Source organism: Mus caroli, unplaced genomic scaffold (assembly GCF_978045245.1).
Source record: "Mus caroli unplaced genomic scaffold, Mus_caroli_1 scaffold_13, whole genome shotgun sequence".
NCBI lineage: Eukaryota > Metazoa > Chordata > Mammalia > Rodentia > Muridae > Mus > Mus caroli.
Window position 1 is genome coordinate 73402315 of NW_028227268.1, and position 18583 is coordinate 73420897.

Genomic DNA, 18583 nt, shown 5'->3' on the forward strand with positions numbered 1-18583 from the left:
TGAAGTATCCATGCATTCAGTAACTTGTAAAAATTAAAGCTTTCATCATACTTTTTTGGTTTTTCGAGACAGGGTTTCTCTGTGTAGCCCTGACTGTCCTGGAACTCCCTCTGTAGACCAGGCTGGCCTTGAACTCAGAAATCCGCCTGCCTCTGCCTCCCGAGTGCTGGGATTAAAGGTGTGCGCCACCACCCGGCTATTTCTTTTATAGTAATTTTTTCCCCCTGTATTTTACCAAAAGTGTTGTCGTGACAGTTCTGTTGTTTATTTTTAACTATATAGAGTTTGAGAAAAGCCAAGGCTAGATATTGGAATATGATGTGTAAAACTCTGTCATTCTTAGGTACAGATTTTCCTAGAAAATATTGTTGATTTTTCTGTTAAGATTAATTAACATGTCTTCTGACTTCCTGGAATTTTTATTATCAATAGGGAGCTCCATTTAAATTACAACCAGTTACGAGTTCTACCTTTTGAGCTGGGAAAACTGTTTCAGTTGCAGACTTTAAGCCTGAAAGGTAGGATTTCATTTTTTTTTTTCTTACAGTTTAAAAGAAGCTATGGTATGCTTGGGTGGCAGTGCTGTCCTGGGCGTTATTGCTTTGCCTGTGCTGTGGGTGGGTTCCTGTCACTGTCACCCTCAGGCAGCCCATGTCTTTGGGTCCTTTGGCTCCTGGCCTGTCTGCTTTCTTTGCTTCGGCTCGGGGCCACGTTACTTGTGCTATGCTTTCTCATCGTGCCGTAAACAACTTTTCCTTTATGTTTATATGTTTCTTATAATCAGCATATAGTTCCCATAAAATAAGAAAGAAAATTTCCCCAGTAAATAGAAATATTTGATTTGGTTCTGATACTAAAAATTACGTTTTTGAGGGTTTCTTTTTAAAAAAGAAGTTGACTTATAGGTACTTAGTATTAGAAGTGGGAAGGAGAAAGGCAGTGGGAACTATTATGAAGTGGTTTAGGCCAGAAGGAGTCAAAAGTCCGATTTTTAAAGGGTGTCAAGACGTGGGCATGTTTTGTAATGTGATTGGTTCTTCGTCAGTCTGGGCAGGTGTGGGCAGAGAGCTGTCTCCTAAAGCAAAGGCTTCTGGGTAAAGTCTCGAAGAGTTACTTTCATACTTCTGAAAGATAATTATAGGGTCAGGTAATGTTCTCATAAGCTCATTTACTGTATCATAAAACTGTTCAACAAATAAAAATACTTGTGTATATGTAATAATTTTTAGCAGCCATCAACTTTGTAAATGGTTCAAGTCCATTGAATGTTAGAGAAAGCCTCTCGTATATTCTTCCAGTTCAGAATCAGTACAAAGTACTTCTTTATTAACAATCCATTAATAATCTTTATGAACTTTTGTGTACAGTGCAAAATTTGAGGCTGGAGACATGGCTCAATGGTTAAGAGTACTGGCTCTTCTTTCAGGTTCAATTCTCAGCACCCACATGGCCCCTCACACACAGCCTGTAACTGCAGTCCCAGGGGATCCAACCCCATTTTCCTGGCCTCCAAAGGTACCAGGCATGCATGTGATGCCCAGATATAAGTGCAGGGGAAATACCCATCCACATAAAACAAAAAATAAACCTTTTTAAAAGTGCAACGTTTTATTTTATTTTTTTATATAAAATTTTCAAAAGCGACATTTTTATTTGGTAAGTTATTAGGAACTATAGTGTAACATTGTTGTAATAGTATTTTTTGTGGTGTTAGGTGATTATATTTACTTCCTTTTCTAAGTTTGAAACACTTTATTATCTTAGTTTATCTACTTAAATTTTCCCCAGGAAATCCGCTTACCCAGGATATATTGAACCTCTGTCTGGAGCCAGATGGAACAAGAAGGCTACTGAACTACTTGCTCGATAATTTGTCAGGTACTGCAAAAAGAAGTAAGTGGCTGTTTGTTTAGACTTTTTATTAGGAAAACATGTAAGGATATCACCTAATTATTATTATTTTTTCTATATACATATATACCCAGTTTCAACAGAACAACCACCTCCAAGATCTTGGATCATGTTACAAGAACCAGACAGAACAAGGCCAACAGGTTGGTAGCCCTGTTTTTTTTTTTTTTTTTTTTTTGGTTTTTTTGAGACAGGGTTTCTCTGTGTAGCCCTGGCTGTCCTGGAACTCACTCTGTAGACCAGGCTGGCCTCGAACTCAGAAATCCGCCTGCCTCTGCCTCCCAAGTGCTGGGATTAAAGGCGTGTGCTACCACCGCCCGGCGGTAGCCCTGTTTTTTAAAAATAATTTTTTTTATCAGGTCTTGATAAACCTAAAAGTATTGTTGACAGTGCTTCAAATTATGAACAATATTTAAGGTTGATTTAAAGGTTTTTATAAGTTGATTAGATTCGGGAAATAATGATAAAGATTTAGTTCTGTAGTGCATTGCTTCTTAACCAGGAAGCAATTTGTCTTTGGAGGACATGTGTAGAGTTTTTGCTACACCGCTACGTACTCCTGGTTGGACACATGTGCATACTCCAGGAGTCACCCTGGATCGCAGATGAAAGACACACACACACACAAGCTTATTTTTACTGTGCTTTTTTTAGCTCAGTGGCTGGACACTTCTAAGCCTCTCGCGGCTAACATGCCCTTATCTTTACTCCCAGTTCAACACCTCTAATTCTTCCCTCAGCTTAGTTGCCCAGTTGTTTACTCCTTGCTCAGCACCCTAAATCTGCCCTCAGCTTAGTTATGTTTCTAGTCTCCTGCCTGCTATCCCAGGCTCAGTTGGGGAAGGGGCCAATGGCCACTCCACCCAAGATCTCACATAGCTGGTGGCTCTTTGTCCTACCGAATGAAATATGAGTCCTGAATGCCTTTCCTCTTCTGGCCACTGCTAGCCTGCCTGTGGGTAACTGGAAGCGCCGCCTCTTCTGCCCAGCCATTGGCTGCTAGCATCTTTATTGATTGATCAAGAACCAATTGGGGAACAGGACCCTCAGCATTACTTGCCATTCAGAGCATCAGAACCACCCCCTACAGACATGTATCAGTCACTCTTGGCCATTCTGATTGTCAAACCTGGGAGAAATACAATATGGAGAAATAGGATTGAAGTCAGGGACACAGCTAAATATCCCACGGTACCTGTCCAAGTCAGCCCCTATAAGAGAAAACTTAGCCACCTCCGGCTCTTGACCTTTTGTATCAGTCAGAGTCCCATCTTTCTCCATTGGAGGTTTCCATGTGCTGATGGTTCTAAAGGTGCTTAATAGTAGGGAAATGAACGATAGCTTTCTTACATGAGAGGGAAGTGGAACTGATGGCCTTTACTGTCTTTTCAACCTGAGTTTTATGGGAAGAGTTTAGTTCTCAGAGTCTGTTTAACAGCATTTGGCTGATGACGTGCCTGACCTTGTGAGTGGATTAAGACACAGGCTACTTTGTTTCATGGCACTTTGCATTATTTTACTTCATAGATAGTTAAATTGTTTGGGCTTTTGTTGTAGCCCTGTGTCAGCCCAGTCTACCATTGCCATTCCTCTTGTAGCCAAGACAAAATTTTCTTAGAAATAAAATATTTCTTAGTCTATGTGTCTAAGAGAGTGCTGTTCTATAGATTATTATGAAAGACTTTTGCCTGCCCCAAGAAGCCAGAAGTAACCCCTGTGATTTGCTGTTACTTACTCATTCTGTTTTAGTGTTCTGAAGCCAAACTCACATACAGTCTCCAAGCTAGTCTGCAGTTAGTCTATAGGGAAAAGAAAATTGGGGAGCCTGTTAAGGAAACTGCGTGTCAAGTTTCTGTATTCTGCATTTACAGTTAGTGGCATAGAAGAAATAAGGAGTCTTGGTTTGTCCAGTTTTTAGGTTCTATAGATAATAAGCACATTGTATCCTATTTGGTTCATCTACCTTTACATCATTTATTTTTCTTGAGTAATAGCTTTTCAGTGACTGTATGTTGAGTGGTTAAGTCTGACTTAACATAGTGAGGACTATTGCTGAAATAAATATGGTTGTTTTTTCTGCCACGTGTGTGAATAAGTTATCTTTCCTACAGCCTTGTTTTCTGTCATGTGCTATAATGTTCTTTGTGATAAATATGCGACCCGGCAGTTATACGGCTACTGTCCATCATGGGCACTAAATTGGGACTACAGGAAAAAGGCCATTATTCAAGAAATTTTGAGCTGCAATGCTGATATTATAAGTCTTCAGGTAAGACATATAGAAGACTCTTAAGTTACATGACCCTCCAAACCAGGACAAAATAAGAAGCAATTACACTTGAATATATTATGCTGATATATTTGAAATGCCAGCTTCAGCGGCCCTTAAAATCCTGGCTTTTTCTGGTTTGGGTGATTGTGAGAAAAGTCAACTGTCCTGCTGTGCATCCTTCTGTGGTGTCAAATAAAACAAATGGGTTCAGTTAGGTTTTAAACATTCATTGGTAGGACCTTCCCTCCCTTGTCCAGTGTTCCTTTGTACTGCATTGGAATTGGGTGGCAAAGTTACTGAAGTTGTGCCATTGTCTCGATATATTCTCACTTTACCAGCACTGTTACTAGGAAATTATGGTGAAGTGGGAAAAGATTGGACTGTCTGCACAGTAACTAGGCTTTTTTGCCCAAATCTTACAATAAGTAATACAGTGTTGGTCAGTTTGCTTTCTTTTTCTGGGTCTAGAATTACAATCTGTGACATCTGCAGTTCCTTCTTGTGTGGTCCTTGTTCCATCAGCTCTAAGACATGAATATACATGTGTAGGTGAACATGTCTTTCTTTTTTTAAAGGAACTATTTATTTGTTTATTTTATAAATATGAGTACACTTTCACTGTCTTCAGACACACCAGAAGAGGACATCGGATCCCATTACAGATGATCATGAGCCACCATGTGGTTGCTGGGAATTGAACTCAGGACCTCTGGAAGAGCAGTCAGTGTTCTAAACCAGAGCCATCTATCTCTCCAGCTCTATGCTTTCATTTTGCTTCTAGTCTATAAAGAACTAGCATTGGCAACTGATACAGTAAAGTCTTTAGTTTTAGATAAATTACATTTTGAAGATGTTCCATTCTTTAATCTATAACTTGGTCTGTTGAAAAATATTACTTCAGGCTATACATATGGGGTGTATAGGTCAGATCTTTATCTTTGAAGTAACTTTGCTGGTTATGATTTTTCAGGAAGTTGAAACAGAGCAGTATTACAGTTTTTTTCTGGTAGAACTGAAAGAACGTGGCTATAATGGATTCTTTAGTCCAAAGTCTCGAGCTCGGACTATGTCTGAACAAGAACGGAAGCATGTTGATGGCTGTGCAATATTCTTCAAGACGGAAAAGTAAGCCTAAGCTGATTTCTTAAAAAGTAGGATAGTGTCCTCAGTATTTGCAGGGTGGGGCTAAGGGTGTAGCAACTTACTGATAAATAAGAGAAAAGAAGTGCTATATTATTGACGAAAACATGACTATTTAAAAATAAAGGGTCTTGGTTTTTGTTTTGTTTTTTAAATAACTTGTTTTGGGGGCATATTGAGAGTACTGCTGTTTCTTTGGGTGGTTTACTAGGGATTTTATTCTGCTGTTAATTGAAATATTTCGCAAGTAATCTTCCCTCTTGGAAAGCTATGTTTTGGGAAGATAATTGTTTAAAAATTATGAGATGAAATATTTCAGCAGTGATGGTAAAGATGACCAGCTATACCGTGCTAAGTTGTAAAGGTATTTCCAGGTCTTATCTGTAGATCTGTAACAAACTGAAAGCAACTCTTAAGATGTAGGAATATACGTCAGTGTTTAGAGTCTGGGGATATATACCAGTGTTAGAGAATTTGCCTAACATGCACGGTGAGTTCAATCTCAGTAACACAAGACAAGCCAGGTTAGGCTGGAAACAGCCTTAAGTGAATTTGGGGAGCTTGGTACTGTGGAGAATTTTCCACAATGTGACTGAAGTGATTTTTGTATCTGGTAATAAAGTTTTAGAGAAAGACTCTTCCCTCAGAGCTAATGTCTTACTCCCGATCCCATGTTTATGCTTTGTTTCAGATTCACTTTGGTTCAGAAACACACAGTTGAATTTAATCAGCTAGCAATGGCGAATTCAGAAGGGTCTGAAGCCATGTTGAACAGAGTCATGACAAAGGATAACATTGGAGTTGCAGTACTGCTAGAACTTCGAAAGGAATTGATTGAAATGTCATGTGAGTGATGGCTTCACTGCCTGTAAAATTGACACTCCCGTCTTCCCAAATTTAATAGTTCCAAGTAGATACCTTCAAAACAGAAATCTCTGTGTTTAATAGGCTGGTCCAACACCTGACTATTTGTCTTTTCTAAATATCATATATCATTTTCTCTATCACAAGGCTAAAAGATGAGAAATTTGTTGCCCCAAAAAATCATAACCTTGAGAAGGCATAAAGAACAAAGATGTTTTAAGACACTGAGGTAGATAGTAATTGACACAGCTGCTCAGGGATAAGAATTCATAAGCGCCCATGATTTCTTATCAGCGAGGGTGTTTGGTAAAGCTAACTTTTTATGAGTCAGTAATTATGCTAAGGGTCTTGAGTTTGGGGAAGGTTGACTACTTTTAAAAGTTAAGAGGGTTGTATACCCTGACAACCGAAACTTCCATCACTGAAGTTGCTGCAAACTAGGATGTTCCTCTCAGAAGTGAAGAATATTGATAAAGCCTCTTAGAGCCTCAAATTCTGCTTGTGGAATGGACAGATCTGAATTCTTTTCCATTCTTTGTTGTGGAATTTGGGATATTTAATTTAAAGATAACATCTAGTGACTGAGGATCATGTCCCAATGCTAGTATTTGCAGAGTCTACACAAGATCTGTGTTCATTCTCCAGTTCTGAGGAAATAAACAGGCCAAAGAATTTATAACTGGTAAAAAGTGCATATCTAAGAAAATTTAGATTTAATATGAGAGACTGGATTTAGTACTTCAAAAAATAGCTGGCATGAGCTGTCTATCTAGGTAGGCATTAGTGCTGGAAGTATCAAACTAATGTAGAAATCAGTTCTTAGCTTTGTTGTGTATCAGATTCAGTGATTGGGTAGGAAATTGTTAGATACGTTAGATTATCTTCTGAAATTTCATTTGTTTTCAGACACTGTAAGAAGCTGTAGACCAATGAGCAGGTTATGTCTGTTTTATTTTTAATCTATTATAGCTGGAAAACCACATCTGGGAACAGAAAAACAACTTATTCTCGTGGCTAATGCTCATATGCATTGGGACCCTGAGTACTCAGACGTGAAGTTGGTACAAACTATGATGTTCCTCTCAGAAGTGAAGAATATTATTGATAAAGCCTCTCGGAGCCTCAAGTCCAGCGTATTGGGAGAATGTGGAACTATTCCTCTTGTGTTATGTGCAGATCTGAATTCTTTGCCAGACTCTGGTGAGAAAAGTAATATTTTCTATGGAATGGCTACTTTTTGATTTACAGATTTTTTTTTATATATAAAGAACCTATGTGCATATCTGTGCACAAGTGCATGTGTGTGTCCAGGTTTTCATAAGGATCAAAGAACAGCTTTATGCAGTTAATCCTGCCATCCGCCACTACACGGGCTCTGAAGGTAGAACTCGGGTGATCAGGCTTTTGGGACAAGCACCTTCACCTGCTGAGCCGTCTCAGCAGCCTATTATGTTTTGTTTGTTTGTTTGTTTGTTTGTTTTTTGATAATTCAGAATTTAGTCTAAAAGAAAATTCATTTTGTAGTGGCAGCTGTGTACAGGTTTTACAATTTTTTTTCTATAAGATGGGCAACAGGGAAAGGGCATTCTGAAGTAGTGGTATAGAAACCTATGGAAGTGATGATAGGTGCTGCTCATTCATTCTCTCTGTGATCTCCCCTTCCCTGACTCCTCACCCCCTACCCCCCTTTTTTTTTGAGGCTGGTTTTTAAACTCAAGAAATCTTTCTAAGTAGGTATAACCACAGGACACGTGTCACCATCCCCCCAGATTCCAGGCTGATGACTTGAAATGGCTTGTTAGAAACAGGTTTTGTTTTGTTTTAATTTCCCTGAGACATTTATAATCCAGACTGTTTAGAAGCTGTAAAGATAACTTCTTTGGGATTCTAGCTGGTGGTAAACTATGACCACAGTTATATTTGACTAACTTACAGAATCCCAAATTTTGTTTCTTCTGATGACTTTTATAAAAAGTATATCTTAGAAATTAAGACCTTTTATCATAAAGATAATCTTTGTTTTATATGATACAACAAAAAAGAACAAGACCCTTGATCTTGATTTTTTTTGTCATTAAGTAGGACTCTGAAAGCCTGATCTTATTAAATACTTCCTCTGGATAAGTAGCACAGAGAATAAACCCGATCCCTTTTAGTAGCAAACTAGACAGTTCACTGTGTTCCAGCTCTGTTCATTTTCTCATCGGACAGTATGCATGTATAACTATATTGATAGTTGTCAAGTATGATAATACATTATTATTATTATTATTATTATTATTATTATTACTATTATTAACAGAGCCATGAGGAAGAAACTTAAATTTTGTTTTCATGGGCAACAAAAAGTGCCTGAGAACTCTAGTCCTTTAGCCCTGTGCCATCAAGTCCTTAAGCAGTCTGGGATCCTTGCTGCTGAAGAGTGGGGATTCTTAGAGCTCCATATGCTGCTCCACACTCTAATTGCAAAATATTGGAGGGAATGAGGGATGGGAAGGTTAAAATATGCTTGTAGAGCCTACTTTATGATTAAGAGTTTAAGAAAATAGTGAAGTTGCTCTTTAACTTGATGACATTCTGTTCCACAGTTTGGTGGGATAATAAGATGACACATAAAGGGCTCGAGAGGTGGCTCAATGGTTAAGAGCACTGACAGCTCTTCCAAAGGTCTTGAGTTTAAATCCCAGCAACCACATGGTGGCTCACAACCATCTGTAATGAGATCTGACGCCCTCTTCTGGTGTGTCTGAAGACAGCTACAGTATACTTACATATAACAATAAATAAATCTTTAAAAAAAAAAAGATGACACGTAAAACCCCGAGTCAGGTTGCGTAGCCCTGTGGATAGTTGAGGACATGAGGGAACCTGTATACTATTTTGATTGTGATCTTCTCTTAAGTCTGAAGTTAAGCGGGAATATTCTAGTCATTTGTTTGATTTAACCATAGAAGGATTTGGGAAGACACATCTATTTGTCAGATAGTTTTAAACAAACTAAAATGTAAAATATTTGGGTATTATAATTTCATAAGGCTGAATTTGGACAGATGATGACAAATTACGAATTTTGTTTTCTGTGTGGTATATTTGACAAATGTCAGTGCATTTCTGTTTGTTTAGGTGTTGTTGAGTATCTGAGCACCGGTGGGGTGGAAACAAATCATAAAGACTTCAAGGAACTGAGGTACAATGAAAGTCTCACAAACTTCAGCTGCAATGGGAAGAATGGGATGACCAATGGAAGGATCACTCATGGTTTCAAGTTAAAGAGTGCCTATGAGAATGGCCTGATGCCTTACACCAATTATACATTTGATTTCAAGGTGAGCTTTCACAGCCTCATTTTTATCAGCATGTCTTGTAGCTTCTTAAGTCTTAAATACCAGTGTATGCTCTGACTGGAACTGAGCAGCAAGAGTCACTCTTCTGGAGACAAGCACAGACGAGATTGGTGTCAGTCTTTCTAGATAACCTAGCAGAATGGTCTCCAGAGTAAAAGTCAGGTGAAAGGTGGCTGCAAGGCAGCCCTTGGTTATTCTTTGCTCTTTTTGACATTTATTTCTTAAATACTGGTCACTAAAAGCCATATACTGTAGTATGTACTTTGTGTTCTTCTGTCACACTTTAACTGAAATGCCTTTGAATGCCAAAAGGTGGATTACCGTAGCCACTTTTAAACATTGTGTGTGTGTGTGTGTGTGTGTGTGTTCTGTGCAGGGAATTGAATGCAGGGTCTCAAATTTACTAGGCAAGTGTTCTTAAGCTTGTCCCTAGTCTTGGTTTTGAAAGTATGTTATGTGTTCTATTACACAGTTGCTCTATTATACAGCTAATAGCTTGCAGCATGGACACCTTTTCTCAATAATTATCATTTTAGTACTGCTGATGGTTTATATTCACAGGCAGGTTGATTATTGGGAAGACAAGGGTGGTGACCAAAGTAGAGAAGACATTTTTGTTTTGTTTTTTGTTTGTTTGTTTAACTGAGATGGGAAGAAAACACTTGAATATGCTTTACTGTCCTTAGCTGAACACATGAGAGAGGAGGGTGAAGCTAATGGAGGCGAGCCCCCAAACCGGCATATTCACTCCTGTGTGCCATGTTACCTAGTAGTGCTGAAGATACACAAAATGGACATAGGTCTGCACTCGGGCAGCTCTGACGGAGTGGGAAAGACATCTTGTTTTTGTTTGAGGCAGGGTCACACTACACAGCCCACAGTTGCCTCAGATTCTTCCTCCTCTTAGCTTCCTAAGTGATGGCATTACAAGTGTGCAGCAGCACACTTCATGTAAAAAGCGAACCTTGGATCAGGTAACTTCCTGTTACTGTGATAAAACGCTTGGGGTTGTTACTTTTTTTTTTTTTTAAGGTTTATTTTAGCTCTTCTTTTTGAAGGTTTTTGTACATAATCAAGTTGTACTGTGGCTGTGGGCCTCTCTCTGTATTGGGAAAGAGTGTCATAGTGAGGACATCTGATAGAGCAGATTGCTCACCTTGGCTGCCAGTAAGAAAACATGGAGAAAGGAAGAGGAAGAGTTAGGGTCTCATAATCCTATTCGACAGTGTATTTCTAGTGACCTAAAGACCTCCCTGAAGGTTCTTGGCATCTCCCGGCAGCACTGCCTGGGGTACCAAGCCTTTAACATCTGGACCTTTGGGGGGCACATTTAAGAAGATTATAGTCAGTCTCAACAATATAAATGAGTATGTCCCTATACTTTAACATTAGCAAGGGAAAAGAACAGTATTGGAGGTGAAGGGGTGACTGCAGGACTTAGGAGGGTTTGGTGCTTGGTAAGGAGCTAGCCAGGTGGCAAGGAGAACATGGTTGCTTGTAGGTTGTTAGGAGAGAGCTTATCTATCCAGGACTGGTTGGTTTTGCACAATTTGACTCTTTCTGTTTTCTGTTTTTCTTATGTAGGGCTACATGTGTTGCGCATACTGTCGTTTCTTCAACTTAGCAAATTGCTTTTGTTTACGAAATAAAACGTCTGAAGCTATATCTTGAAAACAGTTGTTATTTCAGTGTTTCCTTGATTGGAGCTTACCATTTTTATTGTTGTTTTCCAGGGTATAATTGACTACATCTTCTATTCTAAACCTCAGCTGAATACTTTAGCCATCCTGGGACCTCTGGATCACCATTGGCTAGTCGAGAATAACATCAGCGGCTGCCCACATCCACTTATTCCCTCTGACCACTTCTCACTTTTTGCACAATTGGAGCTCTTACTGCCTTTCCTGCCCCAAGTTAATGGCATTCACCTTCCTGGCAGGAGGTAGTCATGTACTTTCAGAGGACCTCAGATTTACTTGTAAACTCGTGAAAATCTGAATATAGGGGAGTGAGGTATGGCCACTAGGGATTTTTCTCAATGATCATTTGAATTTTCAGTCTGGTTATTTGATAAAGGGTATAGTATGAAAGCCAGGTGCTAGCAACAGACAAATTCTGAGCCCAGTGTACTTTATATACTGCTAGACAGGGACTGGTGTGTTTACACCTTTTAATTTGTTACAAGTAATTTTCCTGTTTCTTCTCTCCAATGTGTTTTGTCATGCCTTGAAATAGGAAGATGTGTGAGCAGTGTGCTGTTTGCACAGAAATCCACAGCACTGTTTTCTGAGGCCAGTAGTAACATCAGAGACCGTTCTTCCAGACTTTACTCCCTCTTTTTTCAGACTTGTTTGTAAAATGTAGAATTTGAATTTAGCCTTTATGATTGTATATGATCCACAGAAGACCTGATTTATGAAGTTTTGTACTAAAAAAAAAAAAAAGCAAAATTGAAAACAGTTGTATTGTAAACTAAGGCTAATTTTTTTTAACCTGTGTCCTATGTGTTCTGAAGGCCAGCTGGTAACAAAGTTGCATCAGACTTTCTCTGCAGTGATTTGCACTGTTGGGGTTTTGTTAGCCCTTTTGTACTACTTTATTTTTAAATTGAGAACATTACTCTTTAAATGTAAGTTTGCTTAGACCTTGGGATATTTTCTTGGACCAGAGGCAACTTATGTATGAATTCCTGAATTTCTATGGAAACTTTCTACCAGGACAGATAAGCTGATCTGTAGGCATTTAATGGACTGAAGATGACAGTTGACATATGTACATTCTGGTATTTTTAAGTCTTTAAGTTTTATGTTAAAAAAAATTACAGCTGCTTAGGTACAGCTTCTAAGTCCTTTCTGAGACATTTTCTGTTCTGTCTCCACTGTGCCTGCCTAAATTTGTTCTCACCGAGCACTGCCTGTGCATGCAGAGAAAATCTGTGCATCTTTTATATTTTTAAAAAACTAACATTTGTGAGAATTTTATGGAAATGCTTTTGTATGAGCTGTGGCTTTTCCTCGTTGTGAAGCGTTGGATAGCACATTCTGGAACATGCTCACGGGTCCTGGGCTTGCTCGCCAGGCCCAAGCACTGCTTCTTGGTGTCCTTGCACCCAGAGTGCCACTATCATGTGTCTTTCTTATTCTCTTAATGTTTTTAAAAAATCATTCCTTTTTTTTTTTAAAGAAGAGTAATTTTCTGTTTATGAAGCAGTATAAATTAGATGCATTTTCAAAACAGTTTCCCTAAGACAATTGTTTGGATCATTTTTAAAGTGACTAAGGAATTTTAGTATGTCAACCAAGATAAAAGTTATACTGTACCCTATATTTTGCCCATAGTGCCATTAGTAGATTAGAGATTAAAGTCACCTTTAACTTTACAAAGTTAACTTGTATATGTTCTGTTCTCAGTCGTTAGTTCTCTCAAAATCAAATGAATTCAGAGGGAACTTGTCTGGCTGCTTTTGTTTCAACTGCAGGCAGTGGAGCAGAAGGACGCCGTGTGGCACTAAGTGAACTGTTGAGTGTTAACAGTTTTATACAGAGACTGAGCCATTTTGGATGACTCAAAATTTTATGAGAAGACATTTAATTGCTTATGCTGTTTTTAAGAGGAAATAAAATTACATACTGTTTAAATAAATGAATTTTTTCTTTTTAAGAAATTCTCTAAAGGTCTTGATATCTTGGACCTTGTTTTTCCTTTAAGGTTTTTTGTTTTGTTTGTTTAATCGTAATTGTAATGTTGGGTTTGTTTGTTGTGGATTTTTACTTTGTTTAAGTTGTGCTGGCACCAAACACGTCCAGTTTGTAATCAACAGGTTGGTGTAGAACCAGTACATAACTTCCAATGGCTTTTTGTCCTGTCTTGCCCCCACCCCCACCCGTCTCTGTCTCTGTAAAGTGTGAATATGAGATGTATTGACTCGATTTTCTTAAACACTGTGTTGGTAGTGTGCATCATGACAATTTCCAGGGAAGGTGGGCTGATGGGACTGAGGACCCACTTTTCCTGTGACGTTTCCTGCTAAGAGCAGCACAGGTCCGGAGAGTGTGGTGCCGGGAGAGGGGAGGAGCACTTACTCATCTCTGCATTTGTTAGTGGATGATGTATTCCTTTCATGGATGCTGGAACTAGAGTGCACTTGTTAGATGCTAAAGGTTTGAGCTTTACACAAAACATTTCATCTGTATTTGTTACTGTCTACAATATATTTGAATTTGGGGGCAGCATAGTAAGATATAATTGCCTGTTATGTCTTGAAAGTACTTGTTTTGCCTCTTTTAGGCATACTGCATTCTGTGGGTCAGTTTGAACATCTCCACCTTGTTTAGATAGTGATAAGTTGAACAGAGAGTGTAGATTTACAAGTATAATCTTCAAAAGAAAAATATTTTGAATCTATCAAGAAATGTTCACACCAAAATAGACTGATACTTTGTTAAGCAAGGTTTTATGTTTTAAATGCTTTGTGTCCAAAATAATTTCCAAGAAACTATACTTAAAATGCATAAAACTAGTCAGTTTTCATAATGTAGATTATTTTTGAAAAATTCTGTAATAAATATATGTAATGTTTTGCTATAATGTAATTTCAGTGTTCTTGCTGATAAGTACATCTTAGGAGTGTTTTACAGAGTGTTTGGAATATGTTTCCCTTTCTAAAGATGAGCAGATTGGAGGCACTCAAATCTTTGTAAATCTTATGAAGTACAGTTTACAGTATTGGTGGTAATTATTTATGCTTTGAGAATTTAAATAATGTTCATTGAAATTAATTTATGGCATAGTATAAACTAAAGTTCTAGAAGTAAATTGTTGATTGCAGCTTTAATAATCCCAAAACATAGGCATCTCCAAAAATTGTTTTTGTTTGTACTTTTATTTGATTTGGGGTCAACCAGGAAAATTTATTTCATATTAGCACTTTGAAACCTAAAGATATAATTAAATTGGGTAGAATGCACTTCTAAATCTTTAAATTATAATTGAAACCTCTTAAGATTCCATTTTCCAATAATAACATTCATGGTTTAAGAGTTCCACTTTTTCACTATTTAAACTACAGAACTCATTTCCATCATGACTCTGAAGTTTGGTGGTCACGTCATAGAACCAAGCCATGCCAGGCAGGACAGTACAGTCTTCTGATGAGTCAACCATAATAGAACATAAGCAGGTGTCCTCCAACCACAAGCAGTATTTTAAGATGTTTGCTTTATTCCTTTTGGTTACATAAATTTTAAAAACTGGTGTGTTGATGTAGTGTCTAAAATAGAGTAGTCTTTACTCACAGTACGTGATGTTGTGTAATGCACTGGGCTAACTCTTGTTTACCATTTGTGTAACAGAACCCAGCACACTTCTGCACTAAGCTCAAGAATGTCACATCTGCCTAGGCAGCTCTTGATAAGGGTGATGAGAAACTGAATTTACACCGTACGGACTGGTGGTAACAAGGGCTTTTACTGTTCTTTTCAGTGGACTCTTCTTGATCAAATTGTAACTAGCTAGTATTATATTTATATACAGGGTCTCTTTTCCTTACCGATGTATTTTCCTACTCATAGCCAACCAATAAATTCAATATCTGTTTCAAATATTTTAAAAGTGTAGTTTGTACAGCTCTAGCACTAAGGCTTCCAAAACAGGTGTTAATCAGAAGATCGCGCATTTACAGTTCAGAGTCCTCTGGGACAGTCACAGTGCACCCTTCCGGGGTTGGGGAAGTGAGCCGGGGACAGGCACACACGGTACAGTGAAGTGCTATGAACACTTTTCCTCATGGGCTGTGTTATTCTGTAACACTCGGGTGTTGTTGTTGGTTTTTTGTTTTTGTTTTTTTGCCAAAGTTCAATTTTATATTTAGGTTATGGGTCAGACTTTTACGTTTTAGGGTTTTTGTTGTTGCTGTATACCCCGTGGTATAAAAACGAGGTCATGTGATGGAAGGACACTGACATATATTTTAAATAAATGATTTAAATATAGTAGCAAGCATTGTGTTGAGGTTATGATAATTATTAAAGGTCTTATTGTTAATGTCTAAATTTTGTTGTATGTATAACCTTTAAAAAGGTTTTAATTTCCAAGGTTTTCATGAGTGGATTTACAGTTTAAAAACAAAACGTTGAGTTCCTTTCTGAAACTACACCATTCTATTTCAGAGGCTGAGGCAAGAGGGTCGTGGTTTCCAATCATCCCTCTTAAAAAGGAGAGGGAGGAATGACTACTTCCATGGGCTTTGTGTTATGCATGCTGAAAAAAAAATGTTTAAAATCAGACGACTAGAGAGAATGATGTTAGGTTCTTAGAGTAAACACATATTATATAAACCCGAGTATAATATTTGCTGAAAGCAAGTATAAAAACTAAGTATAGTTTGTAAATTCTAACTATTGTTTTTTTTTTTTTTTTTTTTTTGTGAGGGAATAGTTATCTAAAATATGAGCTGAAAATATATTTAGTATAACATTTTCAGCTTTTAGGTAGCAGTGTTGATGTATATCACAAATCCCCTTTTTTGAGTTTAAATTGATTTTGATAAACTGTTAGAGATAGAGGTAACTACAGAGATTTAAGAGATCCTGTGATCTGCCTCTCCCTCCCTTCCCAAGTGCTGGGGTTAAAGGTGTTCTCTGCCATTCCTGACTTTACAGAGATCATTCTAACCTAACATATATTAGAAGAAAATAAGTTGTAAAAGACAGCCCTTACTAGAATTTTTTGGCAGATTTGAGAGCCTGTTTGTAAGTACATTAGTCACCAGCCAGGTTCCAAGTTCTTGGTTTCTTTGAGATGCAAACTTAAACCACTGTGATCTACCCCATAGTTACTAAATTGGACCCGTCAGGACAAACTTTTTTTTTCTGTGACTATGATCTAAGGCACACTTAAGTGACTGTTGTCAGTATTCTCCAGCCTCTGGGCTCAGACTCAGTGAACACAAGTGGAGAGAACTGGATGAATGGGGGTTAAGCCTTTTTTTTTTTTTTTTTTTTTGGTATTGATGAACAGTCATTTTGAATTGCAGTATTATGCTTAATTGGGAGAGATTTACAGGAATAATCTCTCACTTGTTTGCAGTCATAACCTAATGCAGTAAATGCCACGTGCATATACTAAGGAGCAACGCAGGTCAAGAGGTGACGTTGTGGCTATGTTTTCAAGGACTAAGAACTTCTTTTCTAGAGGAATGGAGGAATTGTATTAAGCCTTTATGGACTGTCTATGACTTTGGGTGAATTTGGCACATGATGTGGTCCAAGCTCATGGAGTGCGCTTGGACTACATGGGAAGTTTGAACTTTGTTTTATGTGTGGTGTATAGATCCACATGAGGGCTTGACTGGGAAGTAGTGGACCACAATACCTACCTGGACTTAAGCTTTTCTCTAATTCTCTTTAACAAGATGGAAGCTGGGCTGGTGAGATGGCTCAGTGGGTAAGAGCACCCGACTGCTCTTCCGAAGGTCCAGAGTTCAATTCCCAGCAACCACATGGTGGCTCACAACCATCTGTAACGAGATCTGGCTCCCTCTTCTGGAGTGTCTGAAGACAGCTACAGTGTACTTACATATAATAAATAAATAAATCTTAAAAAAAAAAAAACAAGATGGAAGCTTAGTTGGGTCACCACTCCCTTAATTCCATTTAATATCTTCAATCTGGTTATTTCCTTGAACACAGGATTTAGCTGCATTCCACTTCCTGGTACCCCTTTAATCCTTGAACCATACTTTAAAAAAAAATCTGCAAGCATGACTGTAAGCAGCACTATGGAGGAGAGATGAAGTAGTGACCGGCTGCTAGCTTCAGTATGGTTCAGTTGAAAGATGGTGAGCAATAAATGTCCATGGCGCATGTGTACACAGAGAAAGAAAACATACAGAGTAATCCTTTGTCAATCAAAGCAGTCCAAGAACCTTAAATGAGTTTCTTCTATGAGGAATTAGCTCTGTGCCTTAGCCACCCATGGCTTTTAATGACTTGAAGCCTGGCTCTGCACCATGAAATAGCTTTTGTTATTTATGAAGCTTGACTTTTAAAAAAGATTTCTTTTATAAAGATTTGATTTTATATATATGACTACGCTGTAAATGTCTTCAGACACACCAGAAGAGGGACTCAGATCCCACTACAGATGGCTGTGGGCCACCATGTGGTTGCTGGGATTTGAACTCAGGACCTCTGGAAGAGCAGTCAGTGCTCTTAACCACTGAGCCATCTTGTCAGCCCTACTTGTCAGTCTTCATCTGTCTGTAATTCCAGTTCCAGGGAGACCAAAGCTTTCCAAGGACATTCACGCTCATGGTGTACATACTGTCTAACTTACACTTTGTTTTGTCTTTAGAATAATTTCTGGGTTTAATTTTTTTTTTTTTTAATTTGGCTGGGGAAAGAGCTCAGTGAGTAAAGCACTTGCTGCAGAAGCTTGGGGACCTGTGTTAAGATCCACAGCAGCCACATTAATGTATGCCATCTACAGGACCTGTTTTAGGAATAAGATAGATTGACAAGAAGCAGATGAAAAGTGTCACATAAACACAATTAGTTGTCAGTGGTTATGCCAGTCAGACAACACAGGCGTAAATCCTTACCAGAAACTAAGAGTTGCTTGTGATGATGATCAAATCTCACCACAGCACTCCAAACTGGTGGACTAAAGTCAACAGTGAGGAATGGGTTTACAGAGCAGTCCTAGTGGGAACTCTCAAGTGCTGGGCTGCTGATGGCCAGCACCACAGCATAGGAAGACTCATTGAAGAAGACCTGGATTCTGTTTCCAACACCAACTTGGTAACTCACAGCTGGTTGTAACTCCAGTTCTAGCAGGAGGTCCAAAGTATGCCTTCTACAGGACCTGTTTTAGGAATAATAACACTTGTCCCCTCAAGGCACCAGGCACCACACGTGTGGTTTGGTCAACACTTATAAATCAAAAGAAAAACATACTGATACACTTTAAAAACAAAAGTTAAAGGGTTTCAGCTTCTGTTAGATGTAGTGTCCTTTTTTGTATTAATAGCCATTGATAACAATCCTACAACTAA

The 18583-nt window shown here is 38.3% G+C and overlaps 1 protein-coding gene across 2 annotated transcripts in view; it reads left to right on the forward strand.

Moving 5' to 3' along the window:
- Cnot6 (CCR4-NOT transcription complex subunit 6) overlaps positions 1 to 13910 on the forward strand; it is a 40864-nt gene extending 26954 nt beyond the window's left edge. The window contains exons 4-12 of one of the 2 annotated variants that reach the window (XM_021177136.2): positions 433 to 518; positions 1789 to 1893; positions 1986 to 2054; positions 4023 to 4180; positions 5154 to 5308; positions 6015 to 6169; positions 7157 to 7387; positions 9311 to 9513; positions 11265 to 13910. In XM_021177136.2, the coding sequence (XP_021032795.1) occupies positions 433 to 518; positions 1789 to 1893; positions 1986 to 2054; positions 4023 to 4180; positions 5154 to 5308; positions 6015 to 6169; positions 7157 to 7387; positions 9311 to 9513; positions 11265 to 11477 (1375 nt within the window). In that variant the 3' untranslated portion in view covers positions 11478 to 13910. The remainder of the gene's footprint in view (positions 1 to 432; positions 519 to 1788; positions 1894 to 1985; positions 2055 to 4022; positions 4181 to 5153; positions 5309 to 6014; positions 6170 to 7156; positions 7388 to 9310; positions 9514 to 11264) is intronic. The other variant, XM_021177137.2, reaches the window with a different exon arrangement.
- The last annotated feature ends 4673 nt before the right edge of the window (positions 13911 to 18583 follow it).